The following is a 19,590-nucleotide window of genomic DNA, read 5'->3' as shown; positions in this document are numbered from 1 at the left end:
CATCAGCTGGTATTTTTGGCAGCGCTGGGTCTTCGTAGCTGCATCAGGGCTTTCTCTCGTTGCAGCAAGCGGGGTCTGCTCTCTAGTTTGGTGCCTGGGTTTTTCCTTGCTGTGGCTTCTCTTGTTGCGGAGCATGGGCTCTAAGCATGCAGGCTCAGCATCTGTGGTGCCCAGGCTTAGCTGCCCTGTGGCATGTGGGATCTCCTGGGCCAGGGATCAGACCCACGTTCCCCGTGTTGGCAGGTGAACTCTTAACCACTGGACTACCAAGGAAGTCCTAGGCTCTGTCTTTTAAGGGGCAAGTCTAGAATTTAAAGGAGGTTGCATAAAAAGAAGCAACAATTGGGTATAGTGACTTCCAACATCCAGCAGCATCATGGAAAACAAAATAATTTGTGAGATGTAATAAGTGACATTAATATATAATTTACAGTTATGGTCACTTTAGCAAATGCCTTCTAAACCATAACCCTAATTAATGTGTATCTTTAAGTGAATCACACACACCTTCCTCTGAATTTCCCTGCTAGCAATACTAAAGTACTAGCTTCTGTGGACATAAGCTAGTAAAGCTTGCTGTCTACATGTGGCAAGGGTGCTTATAACTTAAGACAGACAAGGAAAAGTAAACTAAGAATATTCTAAGCTTCTAATTTACATGTGGATTTTGTTACAGACCTGGGGTGCATCCAGATGGTTTTTATTTCCCTTTGATGTATATTTGATGAACAGGATTCTTCAGATTCATAAATGGAAAGGCTTCTTAATATGGAGAGAAGTCTGTGTTAGTCAGTGCCACCTGCTGGCAATCTGAGGGTACTGCAGGCCAGCTATATTTCCGACTGAGGGGTGAAATGTTTAGTTGCTAAGTCGGATCGGATTCTTTGCCACCCCATGCGCTGTTGCCCGCCAGGCTCCTCTGTCCATGGGATTCTCCAGGCAAGAATACTGGAGTGGGTTGCCATTTCCTTCTCCAGGGGATCTTCCTGACCCAGCGATCGAACCCGCGTCTGCTACGTTGCTGGTGGATTCTCAGCCCTGAGGGGTGAAAGTTATCAGGAAAAACCCAGGCAGAAGAGAAATTCTTAAGGTCCATGGAAGGATATAAAGGTTGTATAGAACAGACAGTAACCAAACAATGCCACAGTCAAGGTTTCACAGGGATTCTAAGCTCAGACAACTAAAAGAAAATAACCTCATTTTGCTTTTTGGGGGGAGTACATTTTCCAGAAGGAAAATATCAATTATGTATTAAAATAACTGGTATGCCTTATTTTTACCCCATGTGCACCCTAATTTTCAATGTATTCCTTCGGGAGATCACCCTAACCTCAATCAGAGTACAGATCTGCTTTATAATAAAATGGAAAAGGTTCATTTTTCAGAAACATGTTTTAGTTGGCTGCTGGGCACATCTCTTCCTAAAAGCAGGAAATCCTTAACTGGGCCAACTTCATCATCCCACTCCTTTTATTCTCAATTATATGAGACTATACCACCTTAGACATTGGTTGGTCTTTTCTTTTTTTTCTTCCATATCCAAATGAAGACATGTGGGGGTTAAAATAGACAGACAAAACAACCCACATAAGGAGGACACACCAGGACTTCCCTGGTGGTCCAGTGGTCCAGACTCCACACTTCCATTGCAGGGAGCGTGGGTTTGATCACTCATTAGTGAACTAAAAGGGGCTTCTCTGGTGGCCCCGCAGTAAAGAATCTGCCTGCCAATGCAGGAAATGTGGGTTTGACCCCTGGGTCAGGCAGATCCCCTGGAGAAGAGAATGGTAACTCACTCCAGGATTCTTGCCTGGAGAAGTCCATGGAAAGAAGAACCTGGTGGGCTACCAGGTTCTGCAATAGAGACCAATAGAGGCTGAGCGACTAAATTACAGTAAACTAAGATCCCACACGTCTCAGGGCGCAGTCAAAAAAAAAAAGAGGACACAGCAGAGCATTCAGATTACAAGGCAGTTTATTGAGTTAGTGGCATGCGAGCAAGTTCTTCCCGTGATCGGCAAACGCAGGCATTAGTGCGTTTCAGAGGAGTTCAGAGGAAGGAGAGGCTGGTGGGGTCAGGAGGACCTTGAAGCCAGGGACTGGTCATCTGGCGACGTGCAGAGCTCTCTAAAGGGGCCTGAAGCTCATCTCAGGGGCAATGGGTGCAGACGCCCCCATACTTGCAAAAGCAATTTTCAGGCCTCACTCCTCCCTGAAAAAGAAGCAGGGGAGGGGAAGGTGAGGGCTGATACTCACTGAGAAGAAGCAATCAACACTTTGACTCTCACCAACCCAGAAAGAACACCCTCCAAAGAAAGAAAACACTTCCTAGTAGCTTCCTGACTTCCTGCCTGGGCTCTGGCCGTAGCTCCAGTGATGCCCAGGCTGGGTCCTCTGCCCCCACTCTTTTGGACCCCCAGGATGCTGCTGGCCCCAGACGGACCGCGGTGGGGCAGGGGGCGCACACTCACAGGCTCTTCCGGCGGTACTGCTGCAGCGCTTTCTCCGCCACGTTCTCCATGAAGTGAGGACTGGAGACTTCCTGAGGGACCATCACCGTGATGGGGAAGGAGTTGAAGAGTTTCACGACCACCTTGGTGAGGCCAGATGGGATGCTGGGGTCGGAGTTGTGGGAATTCACCTGGAAGGAGAAAAGAAAGGTCACGAGGGGGCGGGGATGACAGTCAACATGGACTTGGCTGGCAGCTAAAGTCAGGCTTCATTCGGATCCACGGACCCCTTTGCTTTTCACTAACCTCCACGTTCTACACAACTCGGGGAACAGAAATGCCCTAACCCAGACACACTAGTCTGTGGGGGGTAAACGTCTTCCACAAAGGGCAAGTCCGAGGGAGCCCCACCAAGTAAAATATGGTTTTGAGCCGCCTGCTTCCTTTGGGCAGCCACTGGCCAGGTGGTGGTAGAAAAGGCATCAGGGAGAGAAAAAGAAACAATTCCTGGTACTAGAGAGAAGCTTCTTATCACTGGAGGACAATGGGCCAGTTCATGAGGCCTCCTGCGTGGGACAGGACAGCTCTCCAGAAAGAGCTCTCGCTCTGCAGCTGGATGGGTGATCACCCCTCAGGTGGGAGATTACCCCTCAGTGGGTAAGCTGTTGAACCTCGCCCTTTCCTCACCCATAAAATGGGATTGTGGCACTCCGCCTCACTGGGCGATGGGGCCTCCGTGCACCACTGTGCCTGAGGGTTTGCTTCCTGCAGTAGGACCAGTGCTCCATCAAAAGCAGACATGCCCCCATGAACATCTTGATCCCGTTTCACCCCCAGGGGAGGACCACACGACCTCCAGACCGCACCGTGAGCGCAGCGGCCGTGCGCGACCAGCATGGACTCACCGTGGAGACCTGCAGATAGTACTGGTCGTCGCCCTGCGTGAGGTTGGCCAGCTGGGACACCCAGGTGAACTGCTCGTTCAGCTGCTTGAGCAGGGCCGACGTGTTGAGCATCTTCTGCTGGTAGGACTGGAGCAGCTGGTCGTAGAGCCTGCTGAACTTCTCCGCCAGCTGCAGGGACGCGTTCAGCTGCTGGCGCAGCAGCGTCTGACTCGGGTCGCTGGTTGAACAGTCTGCCCAGAGATGCAAAGAACACAGACAGATGACAGAAATGTGAAGGGAGAGCTCAACAGGGATGAAGACCAGTGGCAACCAGGTCAGGCAGCCGGGACTTGAGGCAGAGCTACTCAGAATGCCACCTTTCCACCAAGCATTTGCGGGCAGCCCAAGACAAAGCAGAGAGCTGGCCCCGAGTGTGAAGCAGCACAGGCTATCTTCATCGAGAAAGTCTTGCTCTCGGAGATGGTGTCAGCTGAAGTAAACTGTCTTAGTGACATCACTGATTTCTCTTGGGGTGCAAGACCCTGTCTCCCTGGAGGTGGTCAAGGAGGGGCATTGCCCCACACCTCAAGAAGCACAGCCTCGGGGCTCCATGTCCTCAGCTCAGGAGATCCTCTCACTGCCCTGTCCCTTCAGGAATCATCTCTAGAAATTTGATGAACGTTATCTGTGGCTGCTATTTGTCCGGTACCGTGATGCCTATGCCCAGGCATTACCGAGCGCTCTGGAGAGCAGTGATGGCTAATAGTCTGATGCATTCTGATGTCCAGCAATGAAAGTGAGGACCAGAGGGCTAAATCATTTGCCTAAAGTCATAGGATGAATGACTGGGGAGGTCAGGATGGTGAACCCAGAAATTTAACTCCTAAACTCAGGCTCTTGCTCCTCAGTCTGTGGCTCTGGAAAGTTCTCCAAGCTAGCCTGCATCTATAGAGTTGGAAATTCTGGCCCCAAGAACCTAGGTAGCAGAAGAGCCAGCCAGGATCCTCGGACCACAAGCACACAGGAACGGAGGGCTGCGGGTCCAGGTCTGCCCACCTGCCCACCGTGGCTGGCTGCCAACCTCACCAGAGTAGGGAAGTTCATTGCTTTGGTCCCCACCCCCACCCCCTGCAGATGGTCAGGTAGACAAGAGCTAGAAACAACACTCTCTATTTAAACACTCTGTTTTTCTCTCCCTTAATTGTTGAAAAATATCCCCAAAAGAGCACATGAAACTCAAGCAAGGCAGGGAAAAGGAGGAGTTCTTTGCATGCTTCATCATGCTGGTTGTAACCATTTCTGTTACATTAAAATAAAATGTCAGGTGGGGCAAGACATAGGATTATGAACAATTAGCTGGGTTGAGAAATACGCACAGTGACTAAACTCTCTGTGCCAGGGAGTCATTGAAAATAAGGACAGTCACTGAGAGCCGGGACACAGCCGAGGGCAGTGGCTCTCACCGGGGGCGATGCAGCCCCAGGGATATGTGACAAGGTCTGAAAACACTTCTGGTTGTCACAACTGGCAGGGTCGGGGGCGGTGCAGTGGGAGGTGACTGGCATCCAGGGGCTGGAGGCCAGAGATGCTGCTAAACACCTTCCAATGCACAGGGCAGCCCCCATCACAAACGGTGATCTGGTCCAGGGACTTCCCCAGTGGTCCAGGGCTTGCGAATCCGCCTTGCAATGCAGGGGTCATGGGCTTGATCCCTGGTTGGGGAACTAGGATCCCACGTTGCATGCCACAATTAGGACCCAGTGCAGCCAGATAAAAATAGTTTTTAAGTAAATATTTAAAAAATGATGAAACCTATCATTTAAAAAAAAAAAAAAAAGAATGATCTGGTCCAAAATACCAGGAGAATGGAGATTGCAAAAGTCTAATCTGGAGGTCCCAGGCAGCACGCACATGCTCCAACGGTTGCAAGCACCTTAGATAAGAGGTCATAAGTCTTCCTCAATGTAGAAAAGAAAACCAGTGTTTCAGGAAGCTGTGATCAGTGACGGTTAAGATCAGTACCAGGGGCACCAAACTGAGCTTGGGCACCTGGAGATCTCTTCTTCTGGCCCTAAGATGACTTTCTCACCGTGACATACTATGTGTTTTATGGTTTTCTAACTATGATATTTTGTGGGCTAAACCCAAGAGGCGGGTTCGTGGACTCACCTCACTCCTTCACAGGTCAGCCTCATATAGCACCTGTACTTTCACAGTGGCTTCCAAAATCACAGCACTGAGATGAGGAATATTTAACCAGACTCTGAAGGGCCGCCCCAGGCACCCAAAAGAATTAAGTAAGAGCAATGCAAACACCCCCCAGGATCGATTCACTCAGTAGAGGGAAATAATTAACTCCTTCCTTCCAAAAATAGGCTTTTGTGAGCCAGGGAGCGTGTCACTGCTTTTATAGCTGTTTGCCTCCAAGTAGAAAGAATTCAGTCCCCTCGATAAAACAGGGTGCAACAGCAGAAGGGAGCTATTTCCTTTAACTCAGAGACCAACCAACCACAGGGAAGGTGGCCAGATCGCGAAGGTGTACCCCGAGGAGAGACCGTATGTTCAGGGCAGAGAACACAGCAGCACTGGTGGGGAACACCTCCCAAACATCCCCCACGAGGGGCGTCCAGTAACCTTGGGCAGGTCACCAAACCTTCTCTGACTCAGTCTCCTCCTCTGTAAGAAAAGCAGCCACCCCAGTTATTCTAGGGAGAAGAGTTTACTAAACTCTTTGGTAAAGTGTTTAGAAGAAGGGTGTTTAGTAACAAACACATGGCAAGAGTTTTAATGGAGTCCATACTGTCGAAGGGCTTCCTCGACAGCTCAGTGGTAAAGAATCTGCCTGTCCATACAGGAGACTTTGAGTTCAATCCCTGGGTTGGGAAGATCCCTTGGAGTAGGAAATAGCAACCCACTCCAGTATTCTTGCCTTGGAAATCCCATGGACAGAGGAGTCTGGCGGGCTACAGTCCATGGGTTGCAAAGAGTCAGGCACGACCTAGCGACAAAACACCAGAACACCAACAACATCCTGTCTAAATTTTCATCATCTGCAGCCAAAAATGAAGATGTATACTAGGTTTGGCCTCTGGGAACAGACTAACTGGAGGACGTCACAGGATGACAGCTTTTTAGAAAGCACAGCCACCCCTCCCACAGTCAGCCTGTTAACTGTGAGCTGATGTGATAAGTATTCTGTCTCCTGGCCTCAGGGACAACTCTGCATCTTAACCCTCAACCCCAGATGGGGATCCAAGCAGAGCCAAAGGACAGCCCCCCTCCCCGCCCCCCCGCACCAAGAGCCACAGCTGGAAGGCGGCAGAGCCAGCATTAAACTCCCACCCACCTGACCCCCTAAGGCAACCCCAGTGAGGTGCTGAGGACCTGAAGACACATGAGACGAGGAGGTCCCTGACTCACCCACTTCCAGGATCTCCTTGCACTTCTCGCACTGGTCCTTCATCCGCAGGCATCCCGTGGAGTTGTGGCGGATCTCCTTACACACAGTGCGGTCGTTGTTTGCTGGGAACACACACGGACACATCACACAGTGCAACAGGGGCTGCCCCCGTCTCTCTGAGCCCTTCCGCACCACTGTCAAGCCCTCTGAGATGACTCTGCGGGCAGAGCAGGTTGGCATCTGGCTGTCTGCCTGCAGACAGACACAGGCTCGGACCAGCAGTGGGACTCCCTGCAGTGGGACCAGGAGATGGTTCCCGGGCCCCCTGAGCCGGGCATGGCCGCCCTCTCACCACCTCTACCGCTGACCCCTCTCCCACCTCCACGCCCCCTTTGCTGTGCATACTTCTCTTTGGGATCATAACCCGTTTTGCTCTACATTCTGTCTTGGCCCATTTCTCTCCCCCTGGGGCAGCAATCTCCTTGAAGGCAGGAATAAGATTTACCTTGGAACCTCCTTATAACACAGGGCAAACCCCCCCCCACCTTATGGATATGCAGAAAATGCTTCTTCAGGTCAATTTGTTGTTTAGCTGCTAAGTTGTGTCAGACTCTTTTGCGACCCCATGTAGCCTGCCAGGGTCCTTGGTCCATGGGCTTCTCCAGGCAAGAATACTGGAATGGGTTGCCATTTCTTTTTCCAAGGAATCTTCCCAACTCAGGGGTCAAACCCACGTCTCCTGCATTGGCAGGTGAGTTCTTCAACACTGAGCCACCAGGGAAACCTGTTTAAGTCAGTACCCTCCTGTATTTCCAATCCATTACAAGCCAAAACCCAGTGCTGGTCCAACTGTAGCATTTAGGCGATGGGGTTGGCCGACCACTGTCTATTGGCTCAATGAAAAAAATCACTTCTAAAAGTTTCGGCTTTTCGTGTCCATGTTAGTTTCATTCATTCAAAAGATACTCTCTGTGCTCATTCTCTACCAGACCCTAAGGTTATAGCCAAAAATAACTTTCTTAACTGTACAGTGAGCTGATTATATAATTCATTGCCAATATATGCATGGCAGCCACATAAAGCACCTGAGTTCCCAAGACAAAGGGGTCTAGCCCTCAAGAGCAGTGGTCCGCAACCTTTTTGGTTCGAGGGATCAGTTTTGTGGAAGACAATTTTTCCAGGGAGGGGGTGGGTAGGGAATGGTTTCAGGATGATTCAAGAGCATTACATTTACTGTGCACTTTATGTCTATTATTATTACACCAGCTCCACCTCAAATCAACAGGCATTAAATCCCAGAGATTGGGGATCCCTACCCTAGAGGAAATAGTTCATATCCACCAGCTGTTGGAAGGAGCCTGGAAAACTCAAAAGAAGACCAGAGTTACAAGTCCTGTAGGGCTAGATTTGACTAGCCCAGGGGATCTTCCCAAACTGGGGATCAAACCCACGTCTCCTGCATTGCAGGCAGATTCTTTACCACTGAGCCCACAGGGATATCCGTGAACCTTTAGGCATGTTCCTACACCCCCTGTCAAACAGGGATGGCGGCCCCCTCCCCAGGTTGCTCTTTCGGGGATTGAGATGATACAGGCCAAGTCCTGGGCACAGATCTGAGCATCTGAGGCTCCCTGCCTCCACACGTCCTTGGCTCCTCAGCTATTCGTACATCTCTTCAGCATCACAGCCTGTTTGACTGGGTTAAGCATCTCAAAGAACTGAGCTTTCATCCCCCTCCTTCTCACCTGTGAACTCCTCCATGGGGAATTGGTAGGGAGACCTGCGCAGGTGGGCGTCCATGGCCTGCTGGGCCTGGTAGATCATGTCGTAGAAGGGCTGAAACACATCGTGGAAGTTGATGGGTTCCAATAAGGGGAAAGGCATCACGTTCCGAGCAAAGCGAGACTTGGGATTGAAGAAGAGCGACCCCCTGGGGAACGAGCTGAAGGGGGAGTAGTACTGAGTGTCCTGGGGCCTCCGGGGGAAGAACCGGTCCTGGAAGAGCTCGTCCATGATGCTGGACGCCCGGGTGAAGCTGTCCTCCATGACGTCCATCACGTGGCTCTGCTGCCGGTCGTTCTCCATCAGGGAGTCAATGCGGTCACCGTTGATCCAGAAGTAGAAGGGGGAGCTCTGGTTTAGGAACTCCTCGAGCTGTGACAGGAGATGGGGGATAGTCAGCGGTGCCTCCCCCATGTCAAGACGGGCCAGGCCCATCCCGGCTGCACCTGGGACATCTCAGAGTCACAGCAGGGGGCGGAAGGCCCGGCTGGGAATGGCTCCCTGTCTCTGAAATGTCCAGGACAGCCCCCCTTCCATTCTACTGACCCCAGCAGGGAGGAGTAAGAAGACCTGTGGGGCTAAGAAAGTCACCTGACCCATCAGGTGAGACCCGTCTTCTGTCCTCTTTGACGCCCCCCTCCCCAATCAGCCAAGCGCCAACCAACAGGACTCTGGGGAAGGGCAAAATTCATGAGTCCTAACTGAGCAAGGCCTTTTGCTAAAGAGGACACAGGGCTCTGCCCTACCATGGAGCCATTTGTTAACTTATGCAGCTAAGAATAGCTGGATGAGAGTCTTTTAAGATGGCAAATACCAGGCACAGGTGTTTTTCACATTCCCACATTACTGTACTCATAGCAGACATTACCAATCAATCACACACTCTGGGCCCCAGTGCAGCCAGAACTAATCAATTGCAACTGGCATGTGAAATGAAGCTGTGATAAGGTGATTTATCATAAGAAATATATATATGATCTGGTTCCTGACAAGAAAGTCCTAAAGGTCTTGGAATTTCCTGTGGTAAGAGCAATTAAAGTGTCTTTTGTTATGTTAGGGAGGTGACTTTTGGAAAGCAACTAAGGATGGGGGCTGACTGTCAGGGAGTGAACTATATGATTAAAGGGCTAGTGATTTCGGGCCCAGCCCCTGATTTCTACAGAGGGGAGAGGGGCTGGAGATTGAATCAATGACCAATGGCCAATGATTTAATCAATCATGATGGTGTAATGCAGCCTCTATTAAATCCAAAAGGATGGACTTGTAAAGCTTCTGGGTTGATAGACACGTGCACCAAGGAGATGCAAGAGACTGTTGCACTTGGAGTGGACATGAAGGCCCCCCACCACTTCCCACCCCTAGCTCTGGGCATCTCTTCAATCTTGCTATTCCTGACTCATATCCTTTTATTTTTATTATTTTTTTAATGGGTGACCAATGGGCTGGTCACCCATTGGTGGCTTTAAAATTTTTTTTATATTTCACCTACGTGAAATTTACCCCGTGGAAAGTGGGATCCTAGTTCCCCAACCAGGGTTCGAACTCATGTTCCCTGCACTGCAAGGCAGATACTTAACCACTGGACCCCTGGGGAAATCCCCCGAGTTATATCCTTCTATAACAAATTGATTACCTAGTATGTAAAATGTTTTTCCAGATTCTGTGAGCTTCTGGAGCAAATTAATTGAACTTAAGGGGGCAATCCACCTGTAATGTAGGAGACTGGGTTTGATGCCTGGGTCAAAGAGATCCCTGGGAGAAGGAAATGGCAACTCACTCCAGTATTTTTGCCTGGGAAATCCCATGGACAGAGGAGCCTGTCAGGCTACAGTCCATGGGGTTGCAAAGAGTTAGACACGACTTAGCGAATCAACAGCAACAAAAGGAAGTAGTCATGGAACCCTCTAATCTACAGCCAGTCAGTCAGAAGCAGAGGTAACCACCTGGACTTCTGACTGGCTGTTGAAGTCGGGGGGGTGGGCGTGATGGGGCAGTCTTGTGGGACTGAGCCCTGAACTTGTGGGGTCTGACGCTGTCTCTGGGTAGATGGGGTCCAACTTGAGTTGAACTGCAGGGCACCCGGCTGGTGTGGGAGAAACCCTTGGTGGGGAAACCCCCCCACACTTGGAACTCGGTGCAGAGTCAAAGAAGCATATTCAGTTCTCCGCACTCCCCGCCCCAAGCCATGCTGTGCTGAAGGAGCGGGGCCCTCATCACCTGATGGCCAACCAGTCCCGAGCCGCTTCTGCACACACGTGCGTAGAACTTCATGCAGGTCTGTTTCAGGCAGGGCTTACATTCCTCCCAGAGGGCCATCATGGTCTCATTGCACACCCCCTGGGACGCCTTCAGCTTGTTTTCAGAATCTCTGGTGTCATTCAGGGCATCCTAGGGGATGACACAGGCCAGCTTAGCCACAGAAACCACTGGCTTCCCCTGCCCGAGGTAGACATGGGTGGGCACCTGGGGTGCTTGCTTCCATCCCTGCTCTGGCTCGCAAGTACCACCTGGATGTCCCTTCTCATCTGGTTTTAAACATCCTCCCTTCTTCATCCTGCTCCTTAGTCCTTTCTGGCCCCTAGAGCTCATCTGGACTTCTTTCTCTGATGCTGCACCTACAGTCTTTACCCCAAGACATCCCCCCCTCTCACTAAATACCCCACTTTCTACTCTCAACTTCAGGAATTTCAATGTCATCTTCCAAAGCTTCCCTGAATCTTATTTTTCTATGGCAACCACGGCCCCTGACATATCACGGTAATAGGTAAGCTTCCAAAATCAAAGTCACATCTACTACCAAAACTCTCTAACATGACCATGACATTTGACCCAGTAAATCTGCAAGAATCTATCCCAAGGATTTCCTGCAATAAAGGAGAAGTTCATATGCCTGAAGATATTTGTTACAATATTCATGAATGGCAAAAAAAAAAAAAAAAAAACTGGCATCAACTCAGATGCTCAAAACTAGGGGACCAGTTAAGGAAGTTGTGGTGCCTACAAATGGTAAACAGGATAGCATTACCAAGGATGTTTATAATAAGTGTTAAATATTATAATAAGCATTTCTCACATTAAAAAATTCATGAGTTTGAGTACAGCCACTGTCCAAAAAGCATAGAGGAGAAAAAGTAGTAAGAAATAGATCAAACGCAGGTATCCTTAGATACCTAAGGAATTGTCCTAAGGTAAAAGGATTATGGAAAAACTTTTTCTCTTTGGCCTTTCTATATTAAAATCTTGATAAATGAGTGTATTACTCTTCAAAGAATTAAGTAGACCATCCATACCCCCAAATGAAGCTACACTAGGAGTGTTTGTCCAGGAGGAATGATGTGAGATCTTCCCTACTTCGTGTTCCCTGTGCCCCAGTCCACCTCCACTGCCTCTTGCTCCTAAATGGGGAAGGCCATCATGCCTCCTCCCAGGCCAGATCGCAGGCAGTTCCTTTCTTTCCCGTTCCCATATTCCTCAACTGGGAAGTCATGGAGTCTTTTTCCAAAGATGATGTGCTTTATCATCGGTGGTCAACTATCAAATTCCAGTGAGTCGCACAAACATTCAAGAGAAAGACTTGCCACCTCTCAGTGGGCTCTAGGACCCTTCTGATAGCATGGCGGGAATTTCTACTCACGTCAAGAAAGGGCATTAAGTTCCAAAGAAAGAGCTGCACCCAGGCCAACATTTCTGTAAGTGGCTTCCAAGAAATGGTGCTACAAGTTATCAGGAAAAAAGTAAATGGATTCCCTGGCCAATTGGATTTGCAAAGCACTTGGGTTGAATGAAGTCACATATGTTTCTTTACGGCAGAACACCCCTGAGTCTTTATAATGATTTCACTCCATGCATTAGGGACCACAGGCCCCACGTTAGCATCTCCGTCATTAGGGTTAGGGTGGCAATAGGAGTAGAATTTGAGGATACCTTCAAGGAGACTATTTATTTTTTAAATAAGCTGGGCTTCCCAGGTGACACTGGTTGTAAAGAACCCGCCTGTCAATGCAGAAGACATTTAAGAGAAGCGGGTTCGATCCCTGGACCAGAAAGATTCCCCTGGAGGAGGAAATGGCAACCCACTCCAGTATTCTTGCCTGGAGAATCCCATGGACAGAGGAACCTGGCGGGCTACAGTCCACGGGGTCTCAAAGAGTTGGACCCAAATGAAGCGACTTAGCACAGCATAAATAAGCTGTTTACTGGACGACAGTAGTTTAGTTCTGTGTGTTCATCACTGGACTTAGATGTCTCTTTACAAAGTAGTCCAGAACTCAGATGTGGGCTATTGCCTGCTGTACCCCAAAGGTATTACTCACACTAGTTAAGCTTCCTGAAGGTAGGGTGACATCCACCTCCTAACCTGTGACAATGACAGACCCTACCCAAAGCCGACCTTGAAGCTTGCACACAATCAGGGTTTAGAAAAATCTATTGAAATGAATCTGGGCAGCAGGCCCTAGGCCAGGCTTGAAAGGAAACCAGATCCAAAATCTCACCCCTTGAAGCTTTCAAAAGCAAATAAACCTTCCCTATTTGTTAACCACAGCCCTGGGTATCAGCTGACACAGCCGGCAAGGAAAGACTGAGGGTCACCATGGCAACCTGGCAGGGCTTCCCCATGCCCTCCCTCCAGCACTGAGGATCAAGGTGGGGGCAGCTAGGCTCTTCCTTACCTCTTTCTTCTTCTTGGCTTCCTCTAGGGAGCTGAGCAGTAATTTGCGCTCTTCATTGGTTTGTTCTATTTGGGTCTTTATCTGTTTCACCTCCTTGAGGGCATTTTTAATTTCTTTATTCACATACTTACTCCCCTCGGTGGACATTTCTGCAGGAAAAGGGCAGGCAGGTGGATGATGTGAGAGGAAGGGATGGTGCTGGGAATACAACCCTGGAACCAGTTTAAAGGGTCAGAAAGGCCAGGGGGTCTAGGGGCTGCCAAGGCTGGGGTCCCCTTGGCAGGCAGCCTGCAGGGTCCCAGCTTCACCCTGACCCAGGTTCCATTCCAGGTTCCATCTCCAGGGCACAATGAAGACCCAGGGCCCGAGAATCAATTACACCCAGCTGCTCAGAAATGCAAACACTGGGGCAGACACACCCCAGAGGAGGAACAACCCAGTGTGCTCCCGGGGCGCTGGAGGAGCAGCCTCACCAGCTGCAGAAGAAAATTTTCAAGGAAAAACAAAAAATCCTGGAAGCATAATTGTTTAAGCATCAAAATTTAAAATAGTATCCTTTTGGATACAATCTCTTCTGGAATGCAGTTTAAGCAAACATCTGAATTTCACCTTTGTTCTGACAAATGGTATCAGGTGACAGGGACATGGAGGTGAGACTGTGATCAGACACCACATCGTGTGACAAATACAATGAGATGATGTCACCGAAGTACTGAAAGTAACAGCCCATGCTTCTCTGGTGCTTATCCTGGGCCAAGCACCACGCTGGACACTTCACGTGCATTTTATTTAAGACTCTCAACACTGCCTTCACCCCACTGCACAAATGAGGATGAAGAATCACAGTGAGGTCAAGATACTCACCCAGGGTTATAACAGCTGGGGAGGGCAGAGACAGACTCCCACCCACCTCTGATCTCAACATTAGGGTTTCTAACTACTACGGTGGAGAGTTGGTCAGCTCTCAGGACGAGAGTGAAGCAGAGGGAAGACAGGTATCAGGAAGGACCTAGCAGAAGAGGGGAAGCAAGAGATGGGCTTTGAAGGATGACAGGCCCTCCTAATAAATGATATTTCCTCTTTCCTGAATCCAGAACATTGGTTTTCTGGGTGGCAAGGTGGCAGATACAGGTAGTAAGCTTTATGGAAACTCAAAGGGGAAGTCCACAGAGGGCCCAGTGGTCCAGGCTGCAAGGAGCATCATGGGGGAGGTGTGGGCGCTGGGCCAAGCAGATTGGGAAGGGGACAGCTGAAGGAGATGCAGCAGTCAGAAGGGGCTTGGGGTCCACCTGAAAGAGCCTGGGCTGGTGACAGAGGGCTCAGAGAGGGGCTCGAGCAGAGCAAACCAGATCCGATGCACAGGGTGGAAATGGTCTCTGACCCCTGGGGTGGTCACTTACCCTGGAGCTCTTTGTCCGAGATTGCCCGGCCACTCTCCCAGCTGAGCAGCAGCCCCACCAACAGCAGGAGAGTCTTCATCTTGCCTCCTCCTCCACTTCTGGAATCCCAGCACGCCTCTGTTTGTAGAGAACAGGGGACTGTCATGGCAACAGCTAGACAGCCCGCTGGTCTCCGGCCCAGCCTGCCGCCTGCTCTCCCGGAGCCCTGCTGAGGCCTGGCCCTCCGCTATGCCCTCAGCTCGCATCACCGCCTTTTTATCCCAGGGACTGGACAAGAAAGGATCAGTCTTGCCAATGGATACCTTCAAAAGAAAGTGGGAGGCAGCGGGTACTGGGAAGAACCCCAGGAAAGCAGCCTCATACAGAAGAAATGAGGATCTGGAGTCGGAACCACTGGACTCTGGTCCAAGCTACCCTCCTCCTGCTCCTCCATCCTCCCCTTCCTCCCCTGTTCCTCCCCCTCCTCCTTCTCTTCTCATCATAGCTGCCTGTGCCCGAAAAAGGCACAGGAACTGTCTGCATCCAGAGGACATCTATCTGATGATACCTGCTCACATCATACTCAACTCTGAATACACTTCTCTTGGGTCACTCATCTGGCCTATCCCATCCCGATAAAGTGGGGACTGCAACCCAGAGCGCAGCCAGCCCCCTGCCGTGGACATCACCAAGCCTGCTACAGCAGGCATCACCAATCGATCACAGCACTGTCCCCAACCACGCCACGACACCTCCTGAAAGTGCTTTTGGAGGGTCTGAGGCTGTTTTGAGGGCCTGAGGCACTGACAGCCTCAGACCCTCTGGGTTGGCACAGGAAAATAAATCCATTTGTCATCCCTAGCGTGAGACTTGAGGCAGGAGGCGTGGATGGGAGTAGAGCAAGACGAAGACAGTGGTCTCCAGGGAGTGTAGAGAGGGCGGGGCAAAGCCAAAGGACTGATGGGGGAGGGGGGCCCCCCCGGGTCGGGGGACGGAGCCTCCCGAGAAGAAGTCCTGCTGGGAGGCGCGCCTCTCTGCTCTGCCAGGTCCCTTTCACTCAGCTGGTCTCTCTAAACCCACCACAGCCTGTCTGCCAAGGTCCTCCCACCACACTCGGCTGGCTGCCTGAACCCTGGACCGGCTGGTCTTACACAATGGATCCTCTCCCCAAAGCTGAAGTTGTTGCAAAACAGAAACCCCTCCCCCTGGACCCCTCCCCCCCACTGCTCATCTGAACTCACCCGCTTCCCCTAACTAGAATGAGAAGGGGCTCTCCCCTTCCTGGAACGATGCACAGCCCAAAGCTGCTCTCAGCTCCGCAGGCTGAGACCCTGGGAGAACATGAATAAGGCAAGTCTCTCCTGAGATGCAATTAGTAAGACAGCCGGGCTGTGGTCCTTGAGCAGCGTGGGAGAGGAGAGCGGGTCACTGACCTCCCCAGAGATGGTGGGTGGGCGGCTGAGCCAGGGTGCTATTTCAGGTCTGCCAGGCTGCCCCAGCTGCTCACTGAGGCCTGAAACGCCTCAAGCAGGGACAGAGGCTTTGTCACGCCAGAGAGACAAAACCAGAGAGAAACACCCCTCCAGCAGAGCACCCCCATAAGTGAAGGCTTTTGAGAAATCCACACACCAGCCTTTGAAATAGGCTGGAACCAGAAGACAGGGCATTGGGTCCTAAGGAAGAGACGCAGGGAAGTCAAAGGCAAGAGTACTGGATGAGGAGTCCAGAAACCCACAGGTCAGTACAGTATCTCCCATCAAGAGCCTGGAGACCATGGGAGCCATGGAGCTTTGAGCTGGGACAGAGACCTGTCTCCCATTCAATCCTCCACCTCAGAGGGGAGGCGGAACCCAGAAACATGATGGGGCTCCCCAAGGCCTACAAGCAGGTGGCAACCCCAGGATGAGAACCCAGCCCTCCCAATCCCCCAGTCCAGTGTTCTTTCCTTGACACCAAGTCACTGAAATCTAAGCCTCAGTTTTTCCATCTGTAAAATGGACCTAATACAGACCTCAGAGATTTGAATTTGTTCTGTAAACACAAGGGTCTTATGTCATCACAGAAAATTCTGACTCCTTCACAAATAGACGTAGGACCAATTGTGGGCACTAGCATGATATCTTTCAAGGAAGTGGGAAGAGGTGGCATGTAGAGACAGGACACAGGACCTGAAGCAGGCACACAGAGGCCACCTGCAGTCCTTCCCTGCTGTGGACTTTGCCTTAATGAAGCAATCGGCTCCTTAAAAGTACGTGGGAATTAGCCAGGAGTCTTGTTATCACACCAGATTCTGATTCCGAGACTGCCGTGCTAAAAAGCTTGCAGGTGATACGGATACTAGCCCAAGGACAGTATGAGAACAGCGGCTGTGCAGCCAAATTACCCTCCCTTTGCACTAACTCCCCTCCCCTCCCAGCTTCAGACCGGGGCACCTGGTTGCCAACTGCTCTGATTAAACAAGCCACTCAAAGGCCCTCCTTTCCCCAGAAGAAGCCATGGGGAGGACACGGTCAGGCAGAGTAAGCTGCACGGTTCAAAGCCCAAGTTCCTCTCCCACTCCCTCCCCAAAGAAGTAAACTCAACCGAAACGAAAAACAAAACAATTCACCTGCAATTCACACATTAGCACTGTGGTATCTTTCCTCTTTTCTATGCATTTGCATACAATTGGGTCCTTTACATCCACTATCTTCAAATACACTCTAAAAGTATACTTTCATGGCTGTGTAATAATCCTTTTTCTGGTATACCTTATTTTGCCATCCCACATGGTTGAGCACTTAAATTGTCTTTAATTTCTGACTGTTACAACGAATACTCTCAAGAGCACCCTTTTATAGAATTTATACTTTTAAATTCTTATACTCACTCTTAAATAGTCATAACCAGCTTCTTTTTTTCAGTAAGTCAGAAGGTCAAGACTTGGGTTCTAATCCCAATTCTGATACCTATTTTCTGTTTATCTTTGGAGGTTTTTCTTTCTGTTTATCCTTCCAGATTTTCATCTATAAAATGTGACAGTTTTGAATCAGATGTCTGCAATCTGATGGAGGTTGTGTGACATTACTCTGATGTACTCTGGTGCATTAGGAAGCAGAAAGAGTTTTCCAGGCGTCTCAGTGGTGAAGAATCTGCCTGCCAATGCAGGAGACTCCAGAGATGTGGGTTCCATCCCTGAGTTGGGAAGACCCCCTGAAAGAGGAAATGGCAACCCACTCCAGTATTCTTGCCTGGAGAATTCCATGGACAGAGGAGCCTGGCAGCTATAGTCCATGGGGTAGCAGAGAGTCGGACACTTGGGAGCGACTAAGCACGCACACAACATATACTTAAATCAAAACATCAAACTTATAAACATACTAGCCAGGGAACTAGAGAATTCGGGAGCAAACAAGATGAGTCACGCGCTCGAGCTGACTGCCACCCCCTGGAGATATCAGCGCCTTTCCAAGGAAAATACTGCAGGAAGGCTCTCAGCGCGGGTCAGCGCTGCCACTCACTAGCCTGGCCTCCAGCGTCTGCGGCAGTCCTCCAAATGTCAATTTCCCCATCTTTACAAAAGGATGTTCCCAACACCTATCCTGTTTACCCCACAGAACTGTGATTGGAGCTCATGAACAAAAGGGCTCCCGAGTCCTTGCCTGTGCACCGACCCCAGCAATTTTCGGACCCCGCCAGGCTCGCAGGCGATGGGGCTCGGGTCACCTGCCTTCCCTGATCTCCCGGCTCCACCCAAAGCGCCCCTCTGACAGCGCTGTAACTATCAGCGATCATCCTCTCCTAGCCTGGCGGCCACCGCCACCCCCGCCCCGCGCTCATCGTGCCGGCGGCGGGGCTCTGCGCAGGGAACTGGAAGAGTGGGGACGTCTCACCGGTCACCGCTGCCCCGCGCTCCTCCTGGCCACGCCGCGCGCACGGCACCGCGAGGCGCCCGTATTTATAGCCCTCCGCTGCGTCTACACCCACTTTGGGGCTGGCTGCAAACCTGCATGACTCACGCCCAAAGAATGCCGTAGAAAGCACCGGGAGCTTTCTGGAAGCCGGCGCGGGAGGGGGTGCGGAGATGCGGGGGGCGGGCAGTTGGGGGCGGGTGTCGGGTGCAGCACTCGGCGGGGGGCGCAGGGGGGCGCTTCGGCACCGCGAAAGGCTCCGGCGTAGACAGACGCCGGGGTGCGGGATCGCACCCTTGGGGCTCAGAGCTGGGGTACGGCGCCCCCAGGAGGGAAGAGGCTGAATTAACCCGCACGGCGAGCGCCCAGTGGAGGGATGCTCCGCGCTTCCGGCTGGTGTCTACTCCCAAACCAAAACTCACAATTCCGCTGCCCGATTGAGCGTTAGTTTTTCACGGGCGCCACTCCTCCGGCTGCATTTAACAGCATCAGAAATAACGGGGGTGTAACGGAGAGGGATGTTGTGATAGAGAAGGAACTCAGAAAGTATGAAATGACCGCTTCCGAAACCACTACAGTGGCAGACCTGCTAGGCTGCAGGGAACAGAAACAGGCTGTTAGGAATGAACAGAGCATCCGCTTGGGAAATCTTAAGGACTCCCTGACTCTTTGATTCCAGGACCTTAACTAAATGTTGTCCCCACTTGAGACCCAGCCAAATTGGGTGGGCTTCATGAACATGGGACCCTGCTGCCCCGTGAATTATTTGATGAGCTACCGTCCAAGTCTTGAAATTCTCAATCGTTTTTGAACAAGGGGCCCTGCGTTTTCCTTGTGCACCGGGCCTCACATATTATGCTGCTGATCCTATTTGCAAAGGCCCTCACTGATCTCCACCAGCCCCAAGTTCCCTCTGCTGGCAGGAGGAAGCTTGCCGACAAACTCCCTGTGGCAGGGGGCTTTGAAGGGGCTGAAGGGTGGGCCCTTATGCCATCCGCTGGCAGGGAGGGGACCAACCCAGAAGCCCCACAGGCATAGCGACGAATACTTCCTGGGGAAGAAACAATCAGGCACTCTGATCCACGGTGTTTGAGCCCTACGAGAAAGGTCTAGGGACTTCAGGGTGGTTCTCGCC

The 19,590-nt window shown here is 51.0% G+C and overlaps 1 protein-coding gene across 1 annotated transcript; it reads right to left on the bottom strand.

Annotated features, from left to right (window-relative positions):
• Positions 1–1,957: 1,957 nt before the first annotated feature.
• LOC133048548 (clusterin) lies at positions 1,958–18,596 on the bottom strand. Its single transcript, XM_061132255.1, has 9 exons — positions 18,438–18,596; positions 14,587–14,703; positions 13,187–13,335; positions 10,734–10,904; positions 8,480–8,888; positions 6,755–6,856; positions 3,356–3,585; positions 2,472–2,641; positions 1,958–2,212 (listed from the first exon to the last, which is right to left on the bottom strand). The coding sequence occupies exons 2-9, from the start codon at positions 14,663–14,665 to the stop codon at positions 2,203–2,205; spliced, it is 1,320 nt and encodes a 439-aa protein (XP_060988238.1). The 5' UTR covers positions 14,666–14,703; positions 18,438–18,596; the 3' UTR covers positions 1,958–2,202.
• Between the last annotated feature and the right edge of the window lie 994 nt (positions 18,597–19,590).

This window comes from Dama dama, chromosome 29 (assembly GCF_033118175.1).
Source record: "Dama dama isolate Ldn47 chromosome 29, ASM3311817v1, whole genome shotgun sequence".
Lineage (NCBI taxonomy): Eukaryota > Metazoa > Chordata > Mammalia > Artiodactyla > Cervidae > Dama > Dama dama.
Note: the sequence above shows the minus strand (reverse complement) of the source record. Positions and strands in the feature narration are given on the sequence as shown.